Source organism: Heterocephalus glaber, unplaced genomic scaffold (assembly GCF_053883595.1).
Source record: "Heterocephalus glaber isolate CG9 unplaced genomic scaffold, H.glaber_assembly_v1.0 deba00001610, whole genome shotgun sequence".
Taxonomy (NCBI): domain Eukaryota; kingdom Metazoa; phylum Chordata; class Mammalia; order Rodentia; family Bathyergidae; genus Heterocephalus; species Heterocephalus glaber.
Genome location: NW_028258381.1, coordinates 13,159,456 through 13,182,911, shown reverse-complemented (window position 1 = coordinate 13,182,911; position 23,456 = coordinate 13,159,456). Strand labels below are relative to the sequence as shown.

Sequence of the window (23,456 nt, the reverse complement as noted above, 5' to 3'; positions counted from 1 at the left end):
GCCAATAGACGGAAACAAACAACCCAATATAAGAATGACCTTAACAGATACTACATCAAAGAAGATGTTCTGAGGGACATACAGATGTGAGCAGGTTATATTACATGTCATCAGAGAAATGTGAATTGAGGACCGGGATTTAGCTCGGTGGCACTGTGCTTGCCTCACAAGCTCAAGGTCCTGAGTTTGATCCCCGGTACCAAAAAAAAAAAAAAAAAAAGAAAACCAACCACAAAAATAAAAAACAACAGAAAACACAGTTCTATACAACTTCAGAGTCTACGATTGTGGCAACGGAAATTCGATTTAAAAAACCAAAACTGGGAATGGGCTGGAATTGGGTGGAGCGTTACCGCCTGTTACCGCGGGCAGGGAGCGCCCCCTAGCGGTGACCTCCCGCACCTCAGCCCCAGAGGCCTGGGGCAGGAGCTGATGGGCGGAGCGTGGGGACAGCCGAAAGGAGCGGGTCCAGAGCACCCGGAGGCTCTCCTGAGTGCCTGGCAACTTCCCAACAATTACTTCTCCTATTCTGGTTTCCAACACTCACAACATGAAGCGAACCCCACTTTAATCTATTGTCCTTTTTTTTTTTTTGTACCGAGGATCTAACTCTGGACCTTGCGCTTTCCACGCAGGCACTGGAACCACTGAGCTAAATCCCCGGCTCCATATAATCTACTTCTTCTTCTTCTTTTTTTTTTTTTTTTTTAAAGCAGCACTGAGGAGGACTTTCGGTACTGAATGGCTCTATGGGGGGAGGGAAGCTGAAGAACAGGAACCCACTTACGATACCACGCTTTGTCTGACAGCTGAACTTGCGGAACTGCCTTGTTCCCCGCTCCTCGGGGACAAACAGGCTGAGCTCAGACTAGCCTCGGTAGAGTCACCAGTCACCAGCATGCAGCCTGGCCAAGGACACCCGGGCCATCTACCCGGGCTGAGCCCTGATCTGAAACGCAGTTTCCTCACTCTTGGGTGGAATGTGTGAAGAATTGGAGGCTGGAATAGTGTTTACTCATGTTTTTCTGGCATTGGTGACGCGACTCAGGGCCTTTGCACTGAGCTATATCCCCCTTTAAAAAATATTTTAAAACGTTGAGATAGAGTCTTGTTAAATTGCCTAAGATGTATTTGAACTTGCAATCCTCCCGGCTCAGCCTCCCAGAGTGCTGGGTTCACAGGGATGTGCCAGAATCCCCGCCTTGAGATGGTGTTTAGAATGAAAACCCTCAGATAGAAAAGCGTATGGAAAACCAGGGTTTGAATAGAGCTGTGCTCCAGGAAGGGCTGAGGTGGGGGTGTGGGTGCATGCAGCTTCCTAGCTGACAGCTCCCTGGAGGACCTGCCAGAGAAATGCCACACCTTGCCAGCAGGGGGCACCCGCCGACTCCTGGACTGTGGTACCTGTGCATAGTCCCCTGCCTGCTACTCTTGTGTAAACAGGAGGGTAGAGGGTGACATTATAGGGAAGTGACTCCCAACCTGTTAGACACGCCAAGTTTGCAGAATGGACTCAAGGGCAAAGGAGGTGAAGAAGGGGAAAGATTTATTATGAGAAAGCTCCTGAGAGACAGAAGGGGTTGCAAAAGTGGGCTCCCACTGAGGTTCTTTGGCTACAGTAAAATTGCCTCGGGTCAAACTAAAATCACCATGTAGGATTCCAGGTACAGTCGCTTAGCTAACACTGATCTAATAGAAACACAGGGTGTGCAGCAAGGGTGTTTCGGGAAACTAAGAGACTGCAGAGACCCACAGACTGAAACAGGAGGACTTGATTTCAGGTTTAAGTGTACGCTCAACGGACTCCTGTCCAAAGAAAGAGCACTGAACAAAGAGAAGCTCCAGCTTTTATACCTTTTGTCCAAGGGGGTGGTTTTTAAAATTTTTTCTAGTAACGTAGCAAGTGAGTTTACTGGAACAGGTCAATGGCAGACAGTTTTATAACTTTGCCTTGAAAAAAGACAGTGCCTTATGAATCATATGAGGACTTTGTTTACAGGATATAGTTGTCGATTTTATCTGTACCAGAACAAGGAGTTATAGCTACAAGGGAGATGGGTAGAACTGCTCACATTTGGGAAGGACTTGTTTTTCTTTAAATCCTGCTCCAAGGGGGCACAGCACTGAGAGGAACAAAGGCTTTTCGGGAAGGGGTCAGAGGAAGGGTGCAGAGTGTACTGGTCATTCATCTAGGTGTTTGTAACCTTGTTTCTACTATTTGTTACATTGTTTCTCTGTGTTTGCTACAGTGTTTCTGTGTTTGCTACATCGTTTCTCTGTTACATTGTTTCTGCATATTTGTTGCATTGTTGAGGCTGCTGGGCCAGATGATCTAGTTACAGGACAGCTTTGGACTGACATTTATGTCTGGGGAGCCCTGGGCCTAGCCATCCTGTCTCCATCTTGGGTCCAGGTTCCTATCAGCTCCTCTTCCACCACAGGTGGGGTTGCCTCATCTCTCTTCTGACCATCTTGGGCCTGGTCCCTTTTTAACAGCCTATCAATCAGCCTGACAGCTACCTACACCAGTGAGAAGCTGCTCTTCCCATTCCTTTCTCCTGCAAATTCAAATGCGCAGCCCTAATCTCAGGATCCTCCACTTCCTCGGATCCCACCTCAGGGTGAACCATTGTCAGGGACAGGTGGCCAGGGAATTCCATACCATATCGGTGTGCCACAGGTCCCAGGGTTGTGCCCCTGAGTGACTCCGTGTGGGACAAAGAAAGGGACACCATGCCCTTCCAAAGTGGATGGAGCTGCCCACTCCCCTGGCTTCTGTTGACCATAGCAATGCAGCTGTGGCTCCACTGCCTCAGAGGGACCCAGTGTTCTCGTGTCCCCGCAGTGAAGGGTGTTCTGGAAACCTTGTACCTGGGGTGCCTGCCTCTCCAGGGGCCTCTAGAAAGCCACACAGTCCCTGGATGCATGGCGGGGGCGGGCAGCTGGCACCAGGAATTGGGGTGAGGCTGCACGGGGGAGAAGCAACTCCCACCAGCTAGGAGGATCTCCCTCAGCGTGAGCTCCCTCCAGGTCCTGTCATTTCCTAGAGAGTCCCGGTCTTCCCGAGCCCCACCCCCGGCCCGGGCCAGTGTCACAGCTGGCTGAAAGTGTGCCCAGCCCAGGGATGTGCCTGCTGGTGCTTGGTTTCTTCCTGGCTGCCGCTGAGGCGGCCCTGGGTGAGCTGAGCTGGGTGGCAGACACAGTGACACAGAGAGGCTCAGAGATGGGATACGATTTTGTCCCCAGTCTGTCCTGTCTGCAAAGGTAACGTGACAAAGGAGCCTCTGGTGCTCATTTGATTTCTGGGCTTGCTTACAGCTTCTTAGAACTGGCGGGAAAAGTCCTCAGTTTCCCCAGGAGGAGGGGCACAGGCCAGGGTGACTCAGCTTCCCAGGAACCCGGCTTCTGGGGGCCGTCAGGGAGGACATCTGGGTCTCCTTCAGCCCTGCCTGTCTGTCCCCAGGGGCCACTTAGGGAAGCAAAGGCGACTGTGGGGCAGCATCCGGCATCCGGTACCCGAGTGTCAGGGCATGAGCTAGTCTGGCTCGATTAACTGTGTCTGAGTCACTTCCCCGGCCGGGGCAGCTCTGTCTGGCTCTCCCCTAAGACGGGCACTCCCAGGATCAGGAAGGTCCCAGAAAAAGCCGGAAGCGGGCACAGAGGCCCCGGTGACACCGCCGACCGCGGCCAGCCCCACCTTCTGACAGCCGCCCGCTGGGCGGTGGCGCGGCACACTTCCCTGGTATGAGAGCCGGGGCAGGGACCCCCCACCGCCTCAGGCCGACGCTGTGACCTTGGCCATCCAGAGCCTCTGCCACCCTAGTATCCGGTGCCGCAGGGCAGGTAGGACCACGGGGGGACAGCAGTGGCTTAGGGGGTCCCAAGGCGGGCTCCGGGTTACCCCAGGCAAGGCGGCGCGCTAGCGGGATAGACTTCCCGGTCTGCGCGGGGAGTGTCCTGCAGGGGCGGGGCTGGGCGGGGCTGGGCGGGAAACCCTGGGGCGGGGCGGGGCGTGTCCTGCAGGGGGCGGAGCGGGGCGGGGCGCGGCGCGCGGCCGAGATTTGACCCCGGCCCGGGTCGGGCGTCGGCTGCCGCGCTACCCCGTGCTCGGCCCGGAGGGAAGCCCTCGTCGCCAGCGTCGGGAGGGTGAGTGGGGCGCGGCGGGGCTGTGCGGGGCCCTGGCTCGCCCGGCCTCGGTCTTGTTGCCCGGAGCTGGGGCGCGCGTGGAGCCTCAGTGAAGCCACTGCGGGCCGATGCTCTGTCCCCGCCACCTTTCCGGGCGGCGGTTTCAGGTTCTTCGCCGGTTGCACACGAACCTCCGCTCCGGGGGACTCACGCAGGCACTGACTCCGTGTTGGCCCAAGGGTCGCGGGCGAAACGCGACGGTGATTCCGCGTTGAGGGCCGCGGGTCCCCCGGCCGGGAGCGCATCCCTCAGCGGCTGTCCGTGTGGCGGGGTGCAGACCTGGCGGGGGCCCCGCTGGCTGTCCCGGGTCTGTGCCTTTCCCTGCCGGCCGGCGGCCCGGCTCCCTCCCGCCGCCTGCTGCCTCGGAGTCCGGGCTCCTGGCGCCGGGTGCCGGCTCTGCCCTGCCCTGTCCTCCACCCTCCCGCGGCCGTCCTCGCCCGCCTCGCTTCCCCCTGCGGGGTCCTCCGGCTCAGCGAGGCCACTCGTCCCATCCATTTGCTGTAACTTCTCCCTGAAAGCCCGGACGCCCTTGAATAGAAGGAATGTGTCGAACTCAGGCCGTGCGGCCAGCGGGCTTGGTCTGTCTGTCCTGCCTTTTAGTTTGTGCACTTTGTGTGGAGCCTGCGTTTGGCCCAGGCCTCCCTGCTTCTCAGCCAACCTTCCCTCGTTTCTTACCTTTTTTCGGAGGCTAAATGGACCTTCTTTCCCCCCGCGTGGCCTGCAGCGTGCAGCATCTCCTGCTCAGCGCGGGCTTATTGGGCTCGAATTAGACGCTTGGGTCGAGACACTGGTGAGCTTTGTCTGGTTTTATCTGAAAAGAATCCATTCGGTTTTCCCCTATACTTTGGCTTTTCATCAATGTGCACGTTTTCATTATGTTTACTGAATGTAAAATAGTGCTTATTATACTACCAAGGCAACTAAACGGCCTATCTGATCTTAATCTAATGGGTTAAAACGTGAAGAAAAGCTCAGTAAGTAGGGTCTGGCACAGCGGGGAAGCTGGGCACCCTGAAGTGCTAAGGCCAGGGTTCACCCCCTGAGGAAGTGGCTAGGCTTCAGGAGGTGACCCAGGAACAGCCCCCAGTCCCAGGGCGAGAGCAGATCCTGGCCCGGCCTCCTGGCGTCCCAGAGCTGCTGTCCACCCGAGCTGGCTTCTAAGCCGGTGTCCTGCAGCGTCAGGACCGGGCTCTGGTTGCTTTCCTAGGGTCCTCTGCAGTCCTAGTCCTGGATGCTCTTAACTGCTGGCTCCCTGGACTCTGATTCCCTCGGGCTCTGTTCATTCACTGTTACCCAGCAAGGGTGTGCAGCTGACGTTCAGGGAAGCCCAGGCCAGCAGGCTTTGCTGAAGACACAGGGAGAAGCCCAGGAGCTGCAGCTCAGGTCTGCCTCCGGGAGACTGGAGCTTAGAGAAGGAGCGGGAGCTGCCCATTGGTTGGATGATGAGGGACATGTGTTGGGGGGGTCGTTCATGCAGGGGGTGATGAGCTTGTGACATCTCTGACCGGATGACCCAGATTCTTCTGCTCTTGAAACCCTGGCTCCAGATCATAGACGGTTAGCGATAGCCCCTGAGGTCTGTGTCCAGCCCTTCCCCATCCCTCTTCTCCCAGAGGTTTCTCTTCTGACTCACCCTGCTTTGTGGAGGCTCCCACGTTTCTTTTCTCCCTCAGGGTGACTCCCACAGGCACCATGTGCTGGAGTCGTAGTGGAATTCTTAGCGCATTTCAGGAAGAGGCACAAAAGGTGTATTCGGCAGAAATGTGAGAAGTATGCACACATGCAATGTGCAGGCCAGACAGACAGACAGAGACAGGACAGAGACTTCTATTTGGAACTGGGAAAATGTAGGCTTTTGGCAGTGGGAATCTGTGGAATCTGCCAGTCTGTAGTTGGCTTCGTGGGGAGGGTGTCCCACCTGCCCCACCTGCCCCACCTGCCGAAGACAATGGCCCATTCCTAGGGCAGAGCCTAGAGTACAGGTGAAGTCTATTTCCAAGTAAAAGGGAAAGATGGAACTGATTTGCAGGTGAAAGCAAATTGCCCAGGCTGGTTGTGTTTTGTTGCCAGAGAAAAGAAAGCCTGCAGCTGCAGTTTTCCTGTTGAATGATTTTCCTTCTCTCTTTTGATCTCTATTTCCTCCCCGCCTCAGGGATGAAGCCTCTGGGCCTGTCTCTGTCCTCAGCTACCCTGTGCAGGCCTGAGCTCTGGCCTTGCTGGGCTTGCTCTGCACCAGAACCCGGGCTGGCTGGGTCCCTCGCAGCTTCTCTGTGTAAAATCCTGACTTCCTGTGCCCCTCAGGGTCCACAGTAAATAAACCCTTGCACATTAATAGGGGAAAGACGTACACTTGCTTTTTGAGACAGAGTCTCGCCACGTGATTCAGGCCGGCCTGGGACTTTCACTGATTGTCCACAGGCGTTTGAATTTGTTAAACTGCACGAGAAGAAAGCACAGCACGGGGGACAGTGCCAGGAGGTGCTAGCCAGCTGCTAACGTTGTTCTCGAGCATCCAGGCCCTTCTTCCCCAGGACAGGAGCAGGGAAATGTGCAGAGTCCGAGGCTTGGTAAATGATTCTCGGGAATGGGTGGCCCTGGCCCCCATTCTATGGACAGCAGCGGGTGAGTCAGTGGGGTTCTCCCCAGCCTCGCAGCATGCCAGAAGTTGAAGGCTGCGGAGATGGAGAGGAGGAGGATTTGGCAATCCTTGTGTAAAATCAAATATATCTGGTACATATTACCTGTTGGAAGAAAAACGTCCAGGAACCACAATAATTGTAATTCAGTAAAATTATTTAAGAGCAGTGATTAGAAAAGTCCACGAACTTTGCTTTATCAGCTGAGTTCAAAATGTGAACTTCGCCTCCACGGTGCTGTTGATGTAGGGGAAACAGATGTAACTCCTGACCTGCCAGTTGTCCGATGCACCCACTTCATGTTCCCCAACATCAAAGAATGAATCTAAGGAACAGCGGCCTTGTACAGTAGGGAAACAGAGAGAGAGAGAGAGCTCCTGTGAGACAGGAGGGGACCTGAAAGTGGGTTGCCAATGAGCCCATCTCTCAAAGGAAGCTTTACAGAGCAAAATCAGGAGGGTACACCATGAGTCAAATCTATGATCAACCCTAAAACTAAGACTATGGGTTATCAACCAAGGTTACAGATGTCACCCGAACACCCTTGCTACTGCTGGATCAATATTAGCTAAGTGGCTGCAATTGTGATTGCATTGGTTGATTGTGATTTGACCCACGTTGTACCTACCCTGCGAGACTTTACTCTGTAAAACTTTCTTAGAAAAATGGACTCACTGGCAACCCATTTGGGACCCCTCCAGTCTCTAGGAGCTATTCCTACTCCCCATTCCTATTCTCCAATAAATTTTCCTACTTTAAGAAAAAAAAAACTGACCAACCAATAAGATTAAAGTATAGCCGCTCAGGTGATGTTGATCCAATGGGAAAGCAGGTCACGTAGCAAGTGTACATGGAAAGAACAAGGACCTTCTTAGGAAGGGGTGGATCAGGAGGTCCTGGTCACCCACCAGGGTGACTTGTCTAGCCGGACTGTAGGGGACCCGCTGATGCCAGTTATCCCTCGGGGAGGCACATCAGCCTGGTCATTCTGTCTTTATCTCAAGGCCTGGCCTCCACCTGATGCGCCTCCAGCAACAGATTCGATGCGTTTTCATCCTCTGCGCTGACTTCCCCGAGGGCCCGGCCCTGTCTGACTGCCTAGAATATTCCTCCCTAACTCGGCTGTCCTTTAACACTGGGGCAAAGCTGCGTTTGTCCCACAGTGGAGTAGTCGGGGGTGGGGGGGGCAGACTTTGCCTCCTGACCACCAATAAAACGACTTCAGCTGTGCATAGAGGCCTTTGCACTCTTTGTAGGGAGGTGTCTGCTGCTGAGTCCCACCAGCCCCAGGACCTCTCTTGCCCTTGGCTAGGTACCCTGAGAGGCTGAGGCAGGAGGATAGCAAGGTCGAACATAGTCTCAAAATAAAAAAGTGAGAAAGGGCTGGGGATGTAGCTCAGTGTGAAGGTCCTGGGTTTCATCCCCACTCACAACCCCCCCCCCCCAGGGTGCTCTCTTCTTTTGTTCTGTCTTAACCTGCCCCTCCCTTCCCCTGCCCTCCTGGGAGCCCGGAAGAGGGGAGCCCGGTTTCTGCTGTCGGGTTGGGGTTGCAGTGTCATTGTCATCAGGAAGCCAGGAGGGGGACAAGTTCTCCACAGAAGCTGTGGGTTTCTGGAACATCTGTGCCAGCTCTCCTGTGACTTTAGCAGCTGCCCCACACACACTGCACATCTGCATCCTCTACAGGACATTGGGGTGACGCCTCATGTTGGGTCCATACAGGTCCACTGTGTCCTGAGGCTGCCTTTTCCCTAGGTCCTGCCTGGCTCGAGATGGCGGCCACTGGAACTGAGACGAAGGACCTGGACAGTCATCACAAGTAAGAGGGGCCTGGGGGCCAGGCTGGTTTCATCGCCACAGGGTGGAGAGGGCAAGTGGAGGACCTTCACCCCAGGACGGTGGTCTCAGGAGACCAGGCAGCTCCGGTGCAGACCTGTGTCTCCTAGGTTTCCTGCTACACGTGGCCACTTTTAGTTACACGAAATCCCCACTTATACTCTAGCTCTCTTGTTTGTTTTTGTTTTTTGAGACAGGGTCTGGTTACATAGCTCAGGCAGGCCTGGAACTTGGAGCAATCCTCCTGCCTCAGCCTCCCACATGCTGGGATTATAGGTGTGCGTCACTACACCTGGCTTCTATTTCATTTCCGAATTGCAGTTTGTATTTTCCTCTTTGCAGTTTGTTATAATTCTACCTTTGAACTTGGGACCTTGGACGAGCTAGAGGAGTGCTTTACCAACTGAGCTACCCCCAGCCCTGTCCTAATTCCAGTGCATGCAGCTGACAGCTCCTCTGAGCTTTAGACATTACTAGAAGAGCGAGTGTTTCTTGGCTTCACCTGGCTCCTCCATCGCATGCATTTCTTTACTTATTTAGTGCCAGGGATGGAACTGGGGCCTCCAGCATGAACTCAAGCTCTGCCCCTCAATGTGACCCCAGCCCCCATCTGAACTTTATTTTCCTTCTTTTTTGAGACAGGGTCTTGTTATGTAGTTCAGGCTGGCTTTGGACTCACTATGTAGCTCAGGTTGGCCTCAAACTTATGGCCATTCTCCTGCCTCAGCCTCCTGAGTGCTGGGATCATGAGCATGGGCCACCACACCTGGCTTATGTTCTTTCCTCATTTCCTCTTCACTTACTTCCAGCCAACTCTGCTGCATCCCTGGGCCTCCCAAGTAGGTTCTCAAGGGCCAAGGTGAAGCCAGATCAATTCCTTGCAGTTGTATGCAAATTAGAGGAATATTTTCCAGGTGCTGTTTCCACAGCCAGTTAGTTTAAAGTCCCTCGCACACTGCGTCGGCGGATGTCCAGTTCGTCTGGTGTGCCTCGAAGTTCTATATTCTGAAATCGCTGCTGGTCTCACAGTTATGCCATTTCCTTGTGCTGGTCTTGAAACTGGTATGAAGAAAGGTTTTCTATTTGGAAATGTGAGGCCGGGTTGTCTTAATCACATCTGGCTGTGTCCCTGAGTCCTGCCCTGAGTCCTGCCCTGAGTCCTGCCCGGGCCCTGCTGTTCACGCTGTTTCCATAACAGCCTGAGGGCAGCTTGATTGTGGGAAAGACAGCTGTGGCCCATGAGACTCAAAATGCTGAAGAGGTTTGTGAAGGTCGGGATTTCAGAGCCTCTAGAGATGGAAAAGGCTTCTGGGAAGTGAGAGATGGTCCTAGCGCACCGCTTCGGGATTGGTCCAAGTGGGACAGTCTGTGAATCAGAGAGAAGAGCAGCCCTGGGCATGGACCCTGCTCAGCCGTCCTGAGCTCTGGCCTGGGTGCCACTGGTGCATCAGGGTGGGGGTCACCGCTCAGCTCTAGGCTGTTGGTCATCTCCTAACGCCTGCTGGCCAACAGCCTCCCAGCCCCACCCCCTCCCCAGAGGTCTGGGCCTTTAGTCTCTAGTCGGCCTTGGTCCTTTGGCAGCCTCAGCTGGCCTGGGTGGGGCGGCCAGGAGGAGGGGGAGTTTGGGAACTGCCGGGAGAAGCATGAGGTGTAGAAATGGGGAGAACAGGGGTCTCAGCATCCGCCAGAGGGAAACAGGAAATGGAAATGGCAAGAATGTGGTGCAGGATTCAGCGAGAAGTATGACAGGGCTGGGGGTTTTCCTTGCCGAGATGACTACAGTTCTTATGCTAAGCCCAGAGATCGTGGGGATGAGCAGCGGCCCCTGGGAGAGGGAGGCAGGCGGATGAGACCCTCTGCCCCTGTAGCCCCCCACAGGCTGAGCCTCCCGCAGAGCAGCCTGGCGCCGACTCAGGGTGCTGCTCACCCGCCCAGCGGCAGATGGGCCTGTGCCCCTTCGGTGGCTGGGAGGGGCCAGTTCTGAGCATGGTCCTGTCGCACACGGGCCCCTGTCGAGGCACTGTGAGGTCAGGGTCCTCCCCAGCCACTCTCAGGCAGCCAAGACCTGTGCTCAGGGGCTGGGTGTAGGAGGAAACCAGCCAGCTGGCTTTGGGCAGAAAGCCAGGCTCAGCAGGAGAACAAGAGGGCCCCGGTGCCTTGGGTTCAGGGGAGCCCACCTGGCCTCAGTTTCCCCCGGGGAACCTCACTGTGCTGGAAGTCAGAGCAGCTGTGTGGAAGGTTGGCTGACACACTCTCAGGCTCCCGTGGTCATCTAGACCAGGCCACCTGTGTCCCGACCTCAGGCACTCTTGTGTGCTGTCCATGCTGCCATCCAGAGACCACAAGAGCCACATTGGCCATGCCCCCAGCCCCGGACTGGGGATCAAACCCCCGGCCTTCACACTAAGCTCCGTCCCAGCCTTTTTAATTTTTCTGTTTTGAGACAGGGCCTCACTAAGTCACTAACTTGCCCAGGCCAGGCTGGAACTTGTGATCTTCCCGCCTCAGCCTTCAGAGTGCTGGGATCACAGATGTGGGTCATTATACCCAGTATGAAAAGAAAGTCTGCCAGCCTCTCTTCTAGAGCAATGATGCACTGTCCAGTTTGAAATGTAATAGGAAATCAGGCGTGGTGACACAGGCCTGGAATCCCAGAGCTCGGGGAGGCTGAGGCAGGAGGATTGCAAGTTCGAGCCAAACTTGGGCAATTTAGCATTTAGAGAGACTGACTCAGAATAAAAAAATATAAAACGGCTGGGGACCTAGCTCGCTGTGAAGGCCCTAGATTCAGTCCCCACTTACCCCCCACCCCACCCCATCTAACACTGCTTCTGTAGACTCAGGGCCCTGGGGCAGAGAATGAGGAGGAAGGACACTGGAAGCGGGGATGGGACCGAAAGTGGGGACCTGACACGCAGGGTCATCCAGTCCCCTCCACATCCCTGCGCCCATGTGGGGCGCATCTGTGACAGCGCCACCTGTTTGGACACCCGTGCTCTCTACACCTGCTTGTTTTCCGCAGGAACCGCCTCGTCCAGCTTTCAAATCCTCACGTGGCGAACATGAAGGAGGACGTTCTCTACCATTTCAGCCTCAGCACTAGCACGCACGACTTCCCCGCCATGTTTGGGGACGTGAAGGTAAACGGCGGCTCTGAGTTCAGGGATCTGCCCCACGACCTGTCCCCTCCCCTGTTCAAAGTACACTTACAAATGTAGTATGTGATTGAAACAGTATATAAAATAAACTTCCTGAGCCAGGAATGATAGCCCAGGCTTGTAATCCCAGCTGCTGGGAAGGCTGAGGCGGGAGGATGGCTTGAGCTCCAGTTGCTATGGGCAACAAACATAGCAAGACCTTATGTCAATAAATAAATACAACAAAACAAAATAAACCAAGTTGCATTGAAAGAAGAGGGAAATATGAAACATTTTCAAGGCATGCGGGCATAATAAATGGAAAGAATTTGTACTGTATCTGCTTGGTATATTGCTTAATTGTTTCAAAGACTAATTTTTCTGGATATAGCTTTAGTCTGTTTTCTCCACAAAGTCTTAAATTCCTCAGTGAGAATTTACCTAATACAGACTTAAAAAAAGAATTTGAATGTCTTTTTCTTTCTTTCTTTTTTTTTTTTTTTTTTTTCGGTACTGGAGATTGAGCTTGAGTCCTTGCACTTGTGCAGCAGGCAGCGAAACCACTCAGCTAAATCCCTGGCCCTGAATGTCTTTTTCATTGACACATAGTAACTGTATTTATAGGACGTAGTGTGATGTTTTAATAGACGTATACACTGGCTAACAATCAGATCAGGTTATCACACCCATAACACAGACCTTTATCATTTGGAATTTTCTCTACGGTCTGTTTTGAAATTCACAGCTACTTGGTGTCACCTACAGCTACCTTACTGCTACCACAGGACTTTACAAATGTCTAGTCCCTGGGGAATTCAAAATCAAAATAAACCAAGCCATGGAACCCCTGTGGCACAGATTATGAATTAAGAATTGTGTCCTCTCTGCCACAGCTAGTATTGTTCTGGGAAATGCTGGCTTCCAATTGCAGGACAACTTCCTATGTCCTCTAATTCCCTAAAATTCCATTCATCCTACTCAGCTATTAAGCTTAATTGTATTATTACTGTATTAGGCTTAATTACTATTTTTTTTTTTTTTTTTTTTTTTGGTACCGGGGATTGAACTCGGGTTCTTGCGCTTGCGCAGCAGGCAGTGAAACCACTGAGCTAAATCGCTGGCCCTAATTACTATTATTATTACCATTAGATTAGTATAGTGATTTTTTTTTATTTCAGGCTATAGAAATTTTTCATGTTTAAAAAATAACTATTTTTATTACCTTCAAACTTGTTAAAATTGGCTTATTTACTTTTATTTTTTTATTTAAAAATTTTTACTTTTTGGTACCCAGGATCGAACTCGGGACCTTGTGGTTGTAAGGCAGGCAGCGGAGCCACTGAGCTAAATCCTCAGCCCTTATTTTTATTTTTTACAAAATAAAATGTTTTCTTACATGATGCTGTCAAAATTCAGGTTTTCCGTTCTCAGTGCAATGGCTGAAACTTCCTGTGTCCCCAGGGGACTGTGGTTCTTCCCATGCAGTGTCCCCTGGGCGTCCAGGTGACAGGGAAGAGGGGCCATGAGGCCGCTTGCTCACAGTTGGGCTGTGGGTCCTGGTCACACAGGAGGCACTGGGACAGTGAGGGGTCCCCCGTGTGTGTCAGAGCCACCCTGTCCCCTGCATATGGAGCACGCCTGGGCCCCGAACTGCTTCCAGGTCCTGTGTGGGCTCCACACTGGCACTTCCGACAGCTGTGGGCCTGCCTTCTTGCAGCTTGCTGGCATTCTAGAGAGCTGCCAGGTGACATGGCCCTCCTGGCAGGGACCCGACCCTGAGCCCCTTTTGCTTTGTTTGCAGTTCGTGTGTGTGGGGGGAAGCCCCTCCCGGATGCTCACCTTCATCAAATACGTGGCCAAGGAGCTGGGCCTCAGCCACCCAGGGGACGAGTACCCCAACATATGCTCAGGGACTGACCGCTACGCCATGTACAAAGTGGGCCCGGTGCTGTCCGTGAGTGTGAGTACCGCCCCATGCGAGCCCCGCCTCAGTGCCTTATCGGCTGTTTGCTCTGAGTGGCGGGGGGCGGAAGGGCCGGACCCAGGTTCCGCTCTGGGACTGGTCCTCCTGCAGAGGCTGAGCACACATGCAAATCCCAGTGCAAACATGCGCAGCTGTCCACACACCCACAGGTGGCAGGTGCAGGTGCAGGGCCCCAGGCCCTGTCCCCTTGGCCACCTCACCCAGTGATGGCAGAGTCATAGGTGGTGTATGGAAGCATCTCTGGGGGGAGGAGGACGCTGAGACAAATTAGAGAGAGATTCCTCTGCCCGGGGGCTCTGTCCCGGGAGCAGCACTGGGAAAGTGCTGAGCGAGGGGCATCAGGGAGGACGAGATGCAGGCGGGGTGTCTGGGAGGTGGTGGGTGTGACAGACGGCACAGGGAGGACACGGCACTGGGGGCACAGAGTCCACAGGTGCTGGGGCTGAGGGACTGGCCACTCACCCAGTGTGGCTGAGGCAGAGTGCCAGGAGGAAAGAGGAAGGCAGACTCTGGCCTGCGGGTGGGCAGTTGTGTAGGGCTTCAGCTGCCAATAGGAGCTGTTTGTTACTCAGCAGTAGTTGCTGTTACCTTCCAGCCAAGCTTCCAGTTTCTCATCCTCTGCCCTTTGATGGTGTGTGTGTGGACCAGGTAGGGTCCCATGCAGGATACTGTGCAGTTCCCAAAGTCTTCACGGGTTTTAAACTCACGGTGTGAAGCACACCTTCCCTTCACCCCACAATGAGCGCCTCAGATTGAGGGATGGATATGAAATATCAAGCGGGGCCCAGGAGCCCTGAACCTGCTGCTGCACCCTAAGACCACGGTCGGTGCCAGACACTGCAGGTAGACAAAGCCTTGTGTGTGCTCCGGGTTTCTCCCTGACACGTACACAACTGTGACACAATCTCATTAAAACATTAGGCCTCATTGATAAAATAGCTAATCCTAAAATAGAACAATCACAACAATACCACTTACGGACATTACGCGAACATGCACCTGTCCCCAGGGCAAGGCTGCCCTGCTGATAGCTGCACCGAGCCTCAGCTGGCTGTGCTCCACTTCCAGCACGGCATGGGGATCCCTTCCATCGCCATCATGCTGCATGAGCTCATCAAGCTGCTGTTCCACGCCGGCTGCAGCAACGTCACCGTCATCCGCATTGGCACGTCTGGCGGGATAGGTAAGCCTGGGGCCTCACACCCTGCGGAGGGGGCTGGGCACCAAGCTTCTTGCTGCAGCTTTGCCCTCCGCAGCTTGTCAACAGGAAGTGTTCGAGGCAGCTTGGTGTGTCAGTGAGCTGTGCATCCCTTCTCCCAGCTGTGCATGAGCAAACCTCGTCCTTCTGCTGTCACACTCTGTGTCTTCTTATTCTGTTTGTGTCTCATTTTCCAGTCCCTCTTTCCCTTCTACCTTCTGTTCCTTCACTCAGTGCCCCACCTCTTCCTGCAAGCATTTAAAGTGCTTTTATGAGAAAATCTAAAATAACTAAATAAAGGCTGGGGCAAGAGGATCCCAAGTTTGAGCCAAATCTGGGCCACTTAGAAATGTAGTGAGGCCACGTCTCAAAATAGCAAACAAAAGGGTTGGGGTGGGGCTCAGTGCAAAAGCTCGGTTCAGTCACCAGTAGTGAACACAATTGATGGTCAGAACAAATCCTGTAGAAGGGACTGCAGACTTGGAAACCCCCAAAGTAGCCCCATGAAGATGACGTTCTAAGGAGAGCAGAGCCCAGGTGATGGCACAGATAGCACGTGACGAGTCATCCTTGCTGACCCCTGAAGGTGGCAGAGTGGGGACAGAGCTGGAGATGTGGGCAGCTGCAGGTGTTTGCAGACCCGGCACGGAGAAAGCTAAAGGCCTTCTTGGGCTTATGTGGTCCTGCTTCAGCCTCCAGAGAAGCTGGGACTACAGGTGTGCATCACCTGTCTGCTCTTCTGCACCTTCTCCTTGTCCTCCTCCTCCTTCCTGCTAGGGATTGAACCCAGGGCACACTGAGCTACATCCACAGCCCTTTTTCGTATTTATTTTTATTTTACTTACTTATATATTTATTTTTTTTGGTACCAGCGATCGAACTCGGGACCTTGCGCTTGAGAGGCAGGCTCCGGAACCACTGAGCTAAATCCCCAGCCCTTCATTTTTATTTTTTGAGATGGAGCCTTGCTAAATTGCTAAGTTGTCTGGGCAGGGCTGGAACCTGCGATCCTCCTGCCTCAGCCTCCTGCAGTGCTGGCATGACAGTCATGGCCCACCAGGCTCAGCTTCAGTGCAGAGTCTGGGACTCAGACATGGCAGTGGGCCATCATGTACAGTCGCTGTGAAGCCGCAGGACAGGGCCAGAGTCCGTCTTACCAGTGTGAACAGACTCTGTAAAACACCAGCACGCCAGATTTGGACCCCAATATCGTGTCGGTCCTGACGAGCAGCAGGTGGGAATGGCATCCCTGAGGCTGGGCTCGGCAGGTCTGGGGATATAGTGCTGCTTTCTGCTTTGTATTTGCTTGCGAGCAGACGATGTGGGTCAGGCAAACATACCTGGGTCACCTATGCGGCAGAAGGACGAGGGTGACAGCAGCGTGGGGCCGTGTTGCTTGTGGTGAGGGTGCAGAGGCCAGGCACTGTCTATGTCTCTGCTTCTTCCCCTCGTGGCGACTCTAGCTCGGGACTCCTAGACCCGGGGTGTCCTCTTCCCACAGGGGCAGCTGGGTCACCCTCGCCTCTCCCGGGCCGTGACGTCTGCTTTGCCCCCAGGTCTGGAGCCTGGCTCCGTGGTCATCACGCGGCAGGCCATGGATGCCTGCTTCAACCCGGAGTTCGAGCACATTGTGCTGGGCAAGCGTGTGGTGCGCAGCACCGACCTGGACGAGGGGCTGGCGCAGGAGCTGCTGCACTGCTCCACTGACCTCAGCGAGTTCACCACGGTGGTGGGCAACACCATGTGCACCCTGGACTTCTACGAAGGTGAGCGGGCTGCTGCCCCTGGCGCTGTGCAGGGCGGTGGCAGTGGCCGGGAGGACGGGGCCGAATGCACCCCATGTCACCGCGCTGGTCCCTGTGTGCAGGCCAAGGCCGTCTGGACGGCGCCCTCTGCACCTACACAGAGAAGGACAAGCAGGCCTACCTGCAGGCGGCCCATGCTGCGGGCATCCGCAACATCGAGATGGAGTCGTCCGTCTTTGCCGCCATGTGCAGCGCCTGTGGCCTCCGAGGTGGGTGGGGCCGGTGGCCCCTGTGCGGGCTCCCTGGCCCTGGGACCCTGGTGCTGGCTTCTGCCCCCTGGCCCCGGGGTCTTCTGAGTGAGGTGCTCACAGCTCCCCGGTGATTGCCACACAAGGCATCACAGCGTCCTCAGCGTCCCTGCCACGACCCCCGTCCCGTGTACCCCAGGTCCTGGTGGGCTTGGGGGCCCTGAAACAGGAAAGGGGCAAATCAGAGACAGGGCAGCTCCCGGCCATTGTGAGACTTAATCTCTGGCTGTGGTCAGGTTTTACCGAACAAGACCCTGGGTGACAGAGGTAGGAACCCACCCTGGGACTTGAGGAGCCATCCCTGCCCCATGTCCCGAGGGGACAGCGGGGTGCCCTCCGCTCCCAGTCCCCCCCCCCCCAGGACCGAGCCAGGCCCAGCCCTCGTGACGCAGTGGCTTTGCTGTCCGCAGCGGCCGTGGTGTGTGTCACACTCCTGGACCGCCTTCTTGGGGACCAGATCAGCAGCCCCCACGAGGTGCTGGCCGAGTACCAGCAGCGGCCGCAGCGCCTGGTGGGCCACTTCATCAAGAAGAGCCTGGCGCCTGCCTGAGACCCTCATCTCCCGCCAGGGGGCCTGCCGTCCAGCCCCCCCGTGTCACCTGGAGCACAGTTCACTTGACTTGGGGAGCAGAGGAGAGGAGCCATCGGATCACAAGGGACAGCATCTTTGCAAAGCTTCACTAGAGCACGTCAATGACTTGACCTTGGTTTGGAGTTTTTCTTTCCAGAACATTCTGTTGAATATTTGAACTCTTGTCAGGGAAAAATTTAAGATTTTTCATTCTATGCCATTCGTGTGAACAAACAAGGAATTTGATAACTGGCAGCAAACTTATTTGCCGATATGCTTTTAAAATCCCCATCCTGCTCTCCGCCTTGGGATTCTTAGGGGCATCGCGGCCCTGTGCCCTGTCCCCTGGGCCCAAGGCAGGCCGCCCTGGTGTCGTGTCAAGGCTCTCGGCCCCCTGTGTCCCTCAGCTCCAGCTTCAGTCATGGGGTTTGGGGCAGAGGGAGGGGGCTCAGCTGGACATCGCCAGGGGCCGCTTGCAGCAGGGTGAACAGCATCCTCACGACGGCTGTGTGTGCTTGACCGGCCAGCCGGGCCTGGGCTGCAGGGCAGGTGGGGCGCGGGGGGGGGGGGAGGCTCTCGGCCCCCTAGGGTGTCACCTGGACACAGCCCTGCAGCGCGGATAGTGGCGCCGCCCCGCCCTCTGCTGGCCACGTCTGGTAGTGCATGTCACCAGCCTCCGTTCCCAAGCAAGAAATCCCGGCCTCACAGGTGTGTGGCTACCTGAGGGCGGGGCTAGGGCCTGGCAGCCCCTGACGCGCAGAGAAAGGGGCAGAACCACGCATCTCGTCAAGCATGAGGACTCTGCTGCTGTCGCACCTGAACCTGAAGGCTTTCTTTGGTCCCTGCCCTGTAGCAGAGCTGACGGCACAGACCTCAGTCGAACCACCCGAATCCCTCCAGAGGTCCCCAGGCTAAGGCCTGAGCTCACGTCCAGCTCTGTCCACCATCTGGACAGCAGAAGCTCCCCACTCTCCTCCATCCCAGCCTGACCACGAGGACCCCTTCCTGCAGCCCGAAGACACGGCTTCTGGTGCCTTCCACGGGTCAGGGTCAGGAGGGTAACTGGCTTGTTCTGGAGGCGCTGATGGCTCCAGATCCCCAAAGCTGTGGTCATGGGTCTGGCTCCTTGCTTCTGCCGGTGCCGTCCTGGCACAGAACTCAGAAAGCCACCCTGGATTCCTGCCCAGCATCAGGTCAGCTGGAGAGGGGGCAGGGGCCAGCGAGAGGTCCCGCCAAGCCCGCAGCACCCCCTTTTCAACGGTGAAGGTGTCCCCGCCCCCACCTGCTCCCCTGGTCCCCTGTCAACCCTGCCACCTGTCCAGGCTTCACCCCAACCCCGAAGGGAGAGCAGGAAGGTTCTTATAAGTGACAACAGAGACAGTGAAACATTTCAGAAGGCTGAGTGTGTCGCCTGTACTCTGTCGTGAATTCCAGCACTGACCCACGTTTTAAACCCAGATTTAGAGCTCACTGTCTGGTCACTCCCCTCCTGCTCCTGAGCCTGCTGGCCACATAGCTGGAGAGCACTCCCGTGACTCAGGAGAGGCCTCTCAGGGAGAGTCCTCAGCAGCAGAAGCCAGGACCCTAGTAGCCATCTGCTAGAGAAGGGGTACACACAGCTCGGGGTCCCCAGCGGGTGCAATATGTGGACACGGGACTCCAGCAGCTTCCCTAGTGGTGCAGAACAATCTTGCAGGTATTACTGCAAGTGGGAAAGCACATCACAGAATGGTGCATTGTCACTCCTCAGATGTACAGCTCAGAGTGGGCCAAAGGAGAGTCTGTAGTTTAGGAATGCACACATTGCAGGGTCAGACGAGGAGGTGGAGAGACCCCAAACCAGGGCCGGAGGCTCTTCGGTGGGGCAATGTTTAGGAGCGGCCGGGCCCATGATGATGCAGAAATCTTGGAAAGAAATACACGGAGACACAGAATTCGGATAAAATAATCTCGCGAGCAGGAATGCCAGAAACAGGTCTGGTTAGTATCCTGTGTGCTCCTTTGTTCACCGGTTCCCTTTTTATATCCTTTTTAGCCATTATCTCATCCCTAGTGGTCTTTGATGTGTAAATACAATCCCAGTTCCTATTTACAAGTCACAGACACAGGATAGGCACATATACATTGTAAATTAACCCTGGCTGTGCAACTTTGTTAGGTTAATGAAGTTACTGGTTAAAGAGTCAGATAACAGTCACCTTAAACCAGGAGTTATGGGAAAAGCAAATCTTAAAAGAACACATTACTTATTTTTCTTCTATAACTACCTTAATATTGAATCTATTAAGTTATCTAAAACTTTTCCCTATCAGTGAGGCTACCAGCAATGTTCCTTACCGTGGTAAACTGTACCTCTGGCTTCTTGTTTTCTTGGTGTTTTGCTTCTGTTTCAGAGCTCCTCAGGGTGTTAATGAGATATCCAATTACCCACCCCCGGGGCTGTGGGCTGTGTGCTGCATAAAGGAACCGTGGCAGTGTGAGGAAGCACACTGGACAGAGAGCTCCTACAGCTGTCGTGAGGGAGGCCCGCTGTGCAGGGGCGACCTCCTAAATAAGGGCTAATCCTGGTCAAGCAACTGTTGTCTGGGGCTTCCACGACTGACCCTGCCCACCGCCCCCCAGCTTTCAGAGGGCATGATTGACTAAGGCCTGCTGGCTGCGGGGTTGCACAAGGGGTGGAGCCAGTGTGGAGCGGTCTTTGCACGTGTGAGTGCCGTGCGTGCCATCTGTGAGGCCTGCACATATGTGCGTAGGCATTTAGACACACGTGTGCACCCCAACATGAATATGCACACAAGCACACATTTACACACACACACCCATGTGTGTAGAGGCTCAAGCAGGCTGATCTAACAGGAGAGACTGGCACCCAGCTCTCGACTTCACGGGAAAGGAGGACAGGCCTGGATCTCAGTGCTTTCCAATGCTTCTGCTGCAGTCAGCACCACAGGGCCAGGGACTGGTTCGGCTTCCAGCCTCTTCTGCAGTGTTTTGTTACCAGTTTTGAAAAAGGCAAAACTGAATGCCATGCCCACAGTGTATTAGTTTTCCTGTTGTTGGCACAAAATATTCAACACTCACAACTTAAAGGAGAGCTTTAGTTTGGCTCATGGTTCAGGGGATTCAGGCCATGGTTGGTGGCTCCAAGGCAGTGTGAGACCAAAAGTGACTCCATTTTGTGAATGTGAGACCAGAATGACTCCATTTTGTCCAAAATGGAGCAGTCTCCTTTGTTCTTTCAAATTAATGATTAAATGTGCTTAATCTGGGACAAAAGACATGATCTGTAACTCAAGATTCCTAAGCTCATTACTCAGCCATCTGTTTGCCCTAGAAACAAGTGTCCCAGGCCCACTATCTATAGGACAATCTGTTAACGTGCTGACTATCCACACAGGGTGGTCATGACCATTAGTCAAGATGTCTGCTGACCATCAGTACGTGACAGTAGACCACTAACCTTTGTCCCCATTTTTCTTGTAAAAACCTATACATAATCCCCTTCAACCCCCAATGAGCCTAGCCAATCAAAATTCTACACTTCATACTTGCTAAATGTTAACCAATCATATGGCTGCTAATGACCGAAGCTTGCTGTAACCTCTATAAAAACCCTGCTAATTTGGAACTCGGGGCTCTCAATCTCGATCCGCTGTGTCGGTGACAATTGAGAGTCCCTGCTTAAGCCTGAATAAATAACTCTCGTGTGCTTACATCGGAAACGGCCTCCTGGTGGTCTTTGGGACTTCGTAATCTGGGCACAACAGCAGAAATATCACGGTGAGGGGTGGGTGTGGTGAAGCACAGCTACTATCCTCAAGGCAGCCAGGAAGCAGAAAGAGAAAGGAGGAGCCAGGGAGGCAGATGCACCCTACCAGGTCACATCCCAGTGACCACCTCCAGCCAGGCCCCTCCTCCTAAGAGCACAGGAATTGACCCATGGACGAGTCCACTGCTGAGCACAGCATCCCCATGGTCCAGTCACCTTCCCAGAGGCCCACGTCTGAACTCATGAGCCTTCTGGGGGATCTCAACCCTCACACAGTGAGTGTGTGTGTTGCAGAACTAAAACAGTCCGGCCACCAGAAGACCCTTCCCTGTCAATATGTGAGAGAGGTCACAGTGAGCTGCAGTGCTGTGGGTAAGGAGGGAGGTGACAGACCCTCGTGGCAGTCTGGTGAGCTGGGGAAGAATGAAGGGCACCTCCCCATCTCTGGCATTGAGCTCAGGACACAGCCCTTTCTCTGTGCTAGCAGTTAGCTGCCATTTCTAGGGTGGGTCGAGTTCAGTGTCAGGGAGGGGCCTGCAGAGTTCCTGATGATGTCCCCAGCAGGGCCCTGGGCTCATGACAAGGTTCCAATTCCTCCTGGAGGGCTGGCCTCCGGGTCTCTTCCCTGGGGCCTCCTTTGTTCCCATTTTCCTCCTGGGGCAGCTGGTCTTGCCTCAGCTCTGGCACCTCCTCATGCCCAGCCACTTGTCCCGTCTGAGGGCTGGGCCACATGCTCCTGCCACCTGGCTTGCCAAGTGCACGGCTGGTGCCGTCCTTGTAGTGCAGACTGTGCAGGGCCACGGAGCACATGGTCCTCGAGAACCTCACAGGGCTGTGTGGAGCTCTGTGGGGTGTGGATTTGTCCCATCTGCAGCAGGGAGTCAGCCCGCAACTGTCAAAGCAGGCGGCCGGCAGGCCAGCAGTGCACTGGCAGAACACAGGCGCTCTGGGCTACAGCGCTTGGATCAGGCTCAGTTTTCATGGTAAATCGGGGGAGGGAGTCCAGTCCCAAGCTGATGCTTTTTCTTAATCAAACTGCACTTCTTTAACTATGAGGAGTGATTGAAAAATACAATGTGTGTTTAGAAATTGTATACCAGTAAAAGACATCACCATGAATCCCCTTCAAAGTCCTCCCCTCCATTCCAACTCACTCATCCCATGCTCCTCGCTGATAGGTCTCCCACAACCTCAGCAGCTATTAAGTACAGTAGCTGCCCTCTTCCTATGGTGCCTTGCCCCCTCCCCTGTGTGACATCATGCCAAGATGGTTGCTCCCACCAAAGAACAAACCCTTCTTCCCAGCATGCCCCTGTTCCAACCTAGACAGTAACCTAATACTTGCTCACCTTCTACCACCTAGTGACATCACCGGCTCCTCCATTCCCTAGTCACTACCTCACTCAACCCCGCCTCAGCCCCTACAAGCCCCACCCCAGTCTCTATAAAAGACTCTCCCTGCCCCAGCCATATTGCTTTTGTCTCTCCTTTGTTCAGAGACAGCCCGGCAGATCTATTCCCCTAATAAAGGCTTGTTGTGGCCTGGTCTGGTCTTGGTCTTCGGCCCTTTTACCTGACACTCGCCACTTCCGGCAGCAGCTCTGGAACCCTCTTTCCTGAGGGTCTTCAGTTGCTCTGTCCTGGCTGCCTTGATGTCCTGAACTGATTCAAAACATCTCCCTTTGACAGTTATTTTGGCTTTGGGGAAGAGCCAGAAGTCGCACGGTACCAGATGGGGTGAATAAGGTGGATGGGGACACAGCGGCGTCTTTTAGGAGCTGCCTTTCTGTTGGATGGTGCTTGGCAGCAGCAGTTACTGTCTTCACTGATCGTACCTCATAAAGACACCCACAGGAGAGGACTTCAGAACTCCTTCAGAAAGAATGGGGGAAAGTGTGTTCAAAGAGAGGGAGAGGATTCTGAGGGGGATTCATGACAATGTGTCTTTTACTGTAGCGAGTTTTAGTTTAAACACTCACTGTTGTTTTCCATGACCCTTGCATTAAGTACTCTATATAGTTCCAAGCCATCTAGAATGGTTCGTCTTATACTTTGTTTCCTTTCAGATAAACAAGAAGGTCAAAGCC

At 54.2% G+C, this 23,456-nt stretch overlaps 1 protein-coding gene across 9 annotated transcripts; it reads left to right on the top strand.

The window, feature by feature from the left end:
• The first annotated feature begins 1,492 nt into the window (after positions 1 to 1,492).
• Positions 1,493 to 21,322, top strand: Upp1 (uridine phosphorylase 1). 9 transcript variants are annotated; one of them, XM_087196095.1, is made up of 8 exons: positions 1,493 to 1,664; positions 8,577 to 8,640; positions 11,680 to 11,797; positions 13,596 to 13,754; positions 14,847 to 14,961; positions 16,533 to 16,742; positions 16,844 to 16,990; positions 17,440 to 21,322. In XM_087196095.1, the coding sequence occupies exons 2-8, from the start codon at positions 8,594 to 8,596 to the stop codon at positions 17,577 to 17,579; spliced, it is 936 nt and encodes a 311-aa protein (XP_087052221.1). In that variant the 5' UTR covers positions 1,493 to 1,664; positions 8,577 to 8,593; the 3' UTR covers positions 17,580 to 21,322. The 9 variants fall into 9 exon arrangements, with proteins under 9 accessions (XP_087052221.1, XP_087052220.1, XP_087052219.1 ...); XM_004839869.4 differs by lacking the exon at positions 1,493 to 1,664 and adding an exon at positions 3,585 to 3,843; XM_004839868.4 differs by lacking the exon at positions 1,493 to 1,664 and adding an exon at positions 4,027 to 4,146.
• Positions 21,323 to 23,456: the final 2,134 nt, after the last annotated feature.

What these genes read in the sequence shown, in the direction of transcription:
- Upp1 (XM_087196094.1), top strand. Translation starts at nt 8,594, where the DNA reads ATGGCGGCCACTGGAACTGAGACGAAGGACCTGGACAGTCATCACAA. An exon ending in CACCCTGGACTTCTACGAAG is followed by an intron (nt 16,743 to 16,843) that starts GTGAGCGGGCTG and finishes CCCTGTGTGCAG; the next exon opens with GCCAAGGCCGTCTGGACGGC. An exon ending in CAGCGCCTGTGGCCTCCGAG is followed by an intron (nt 16,991 to 17,439) that starts GTGGGTGGGGCC and finishes TGCTGTCCGCAG; the next exon opens with CGGCCGTGGTGTGTGTCACA.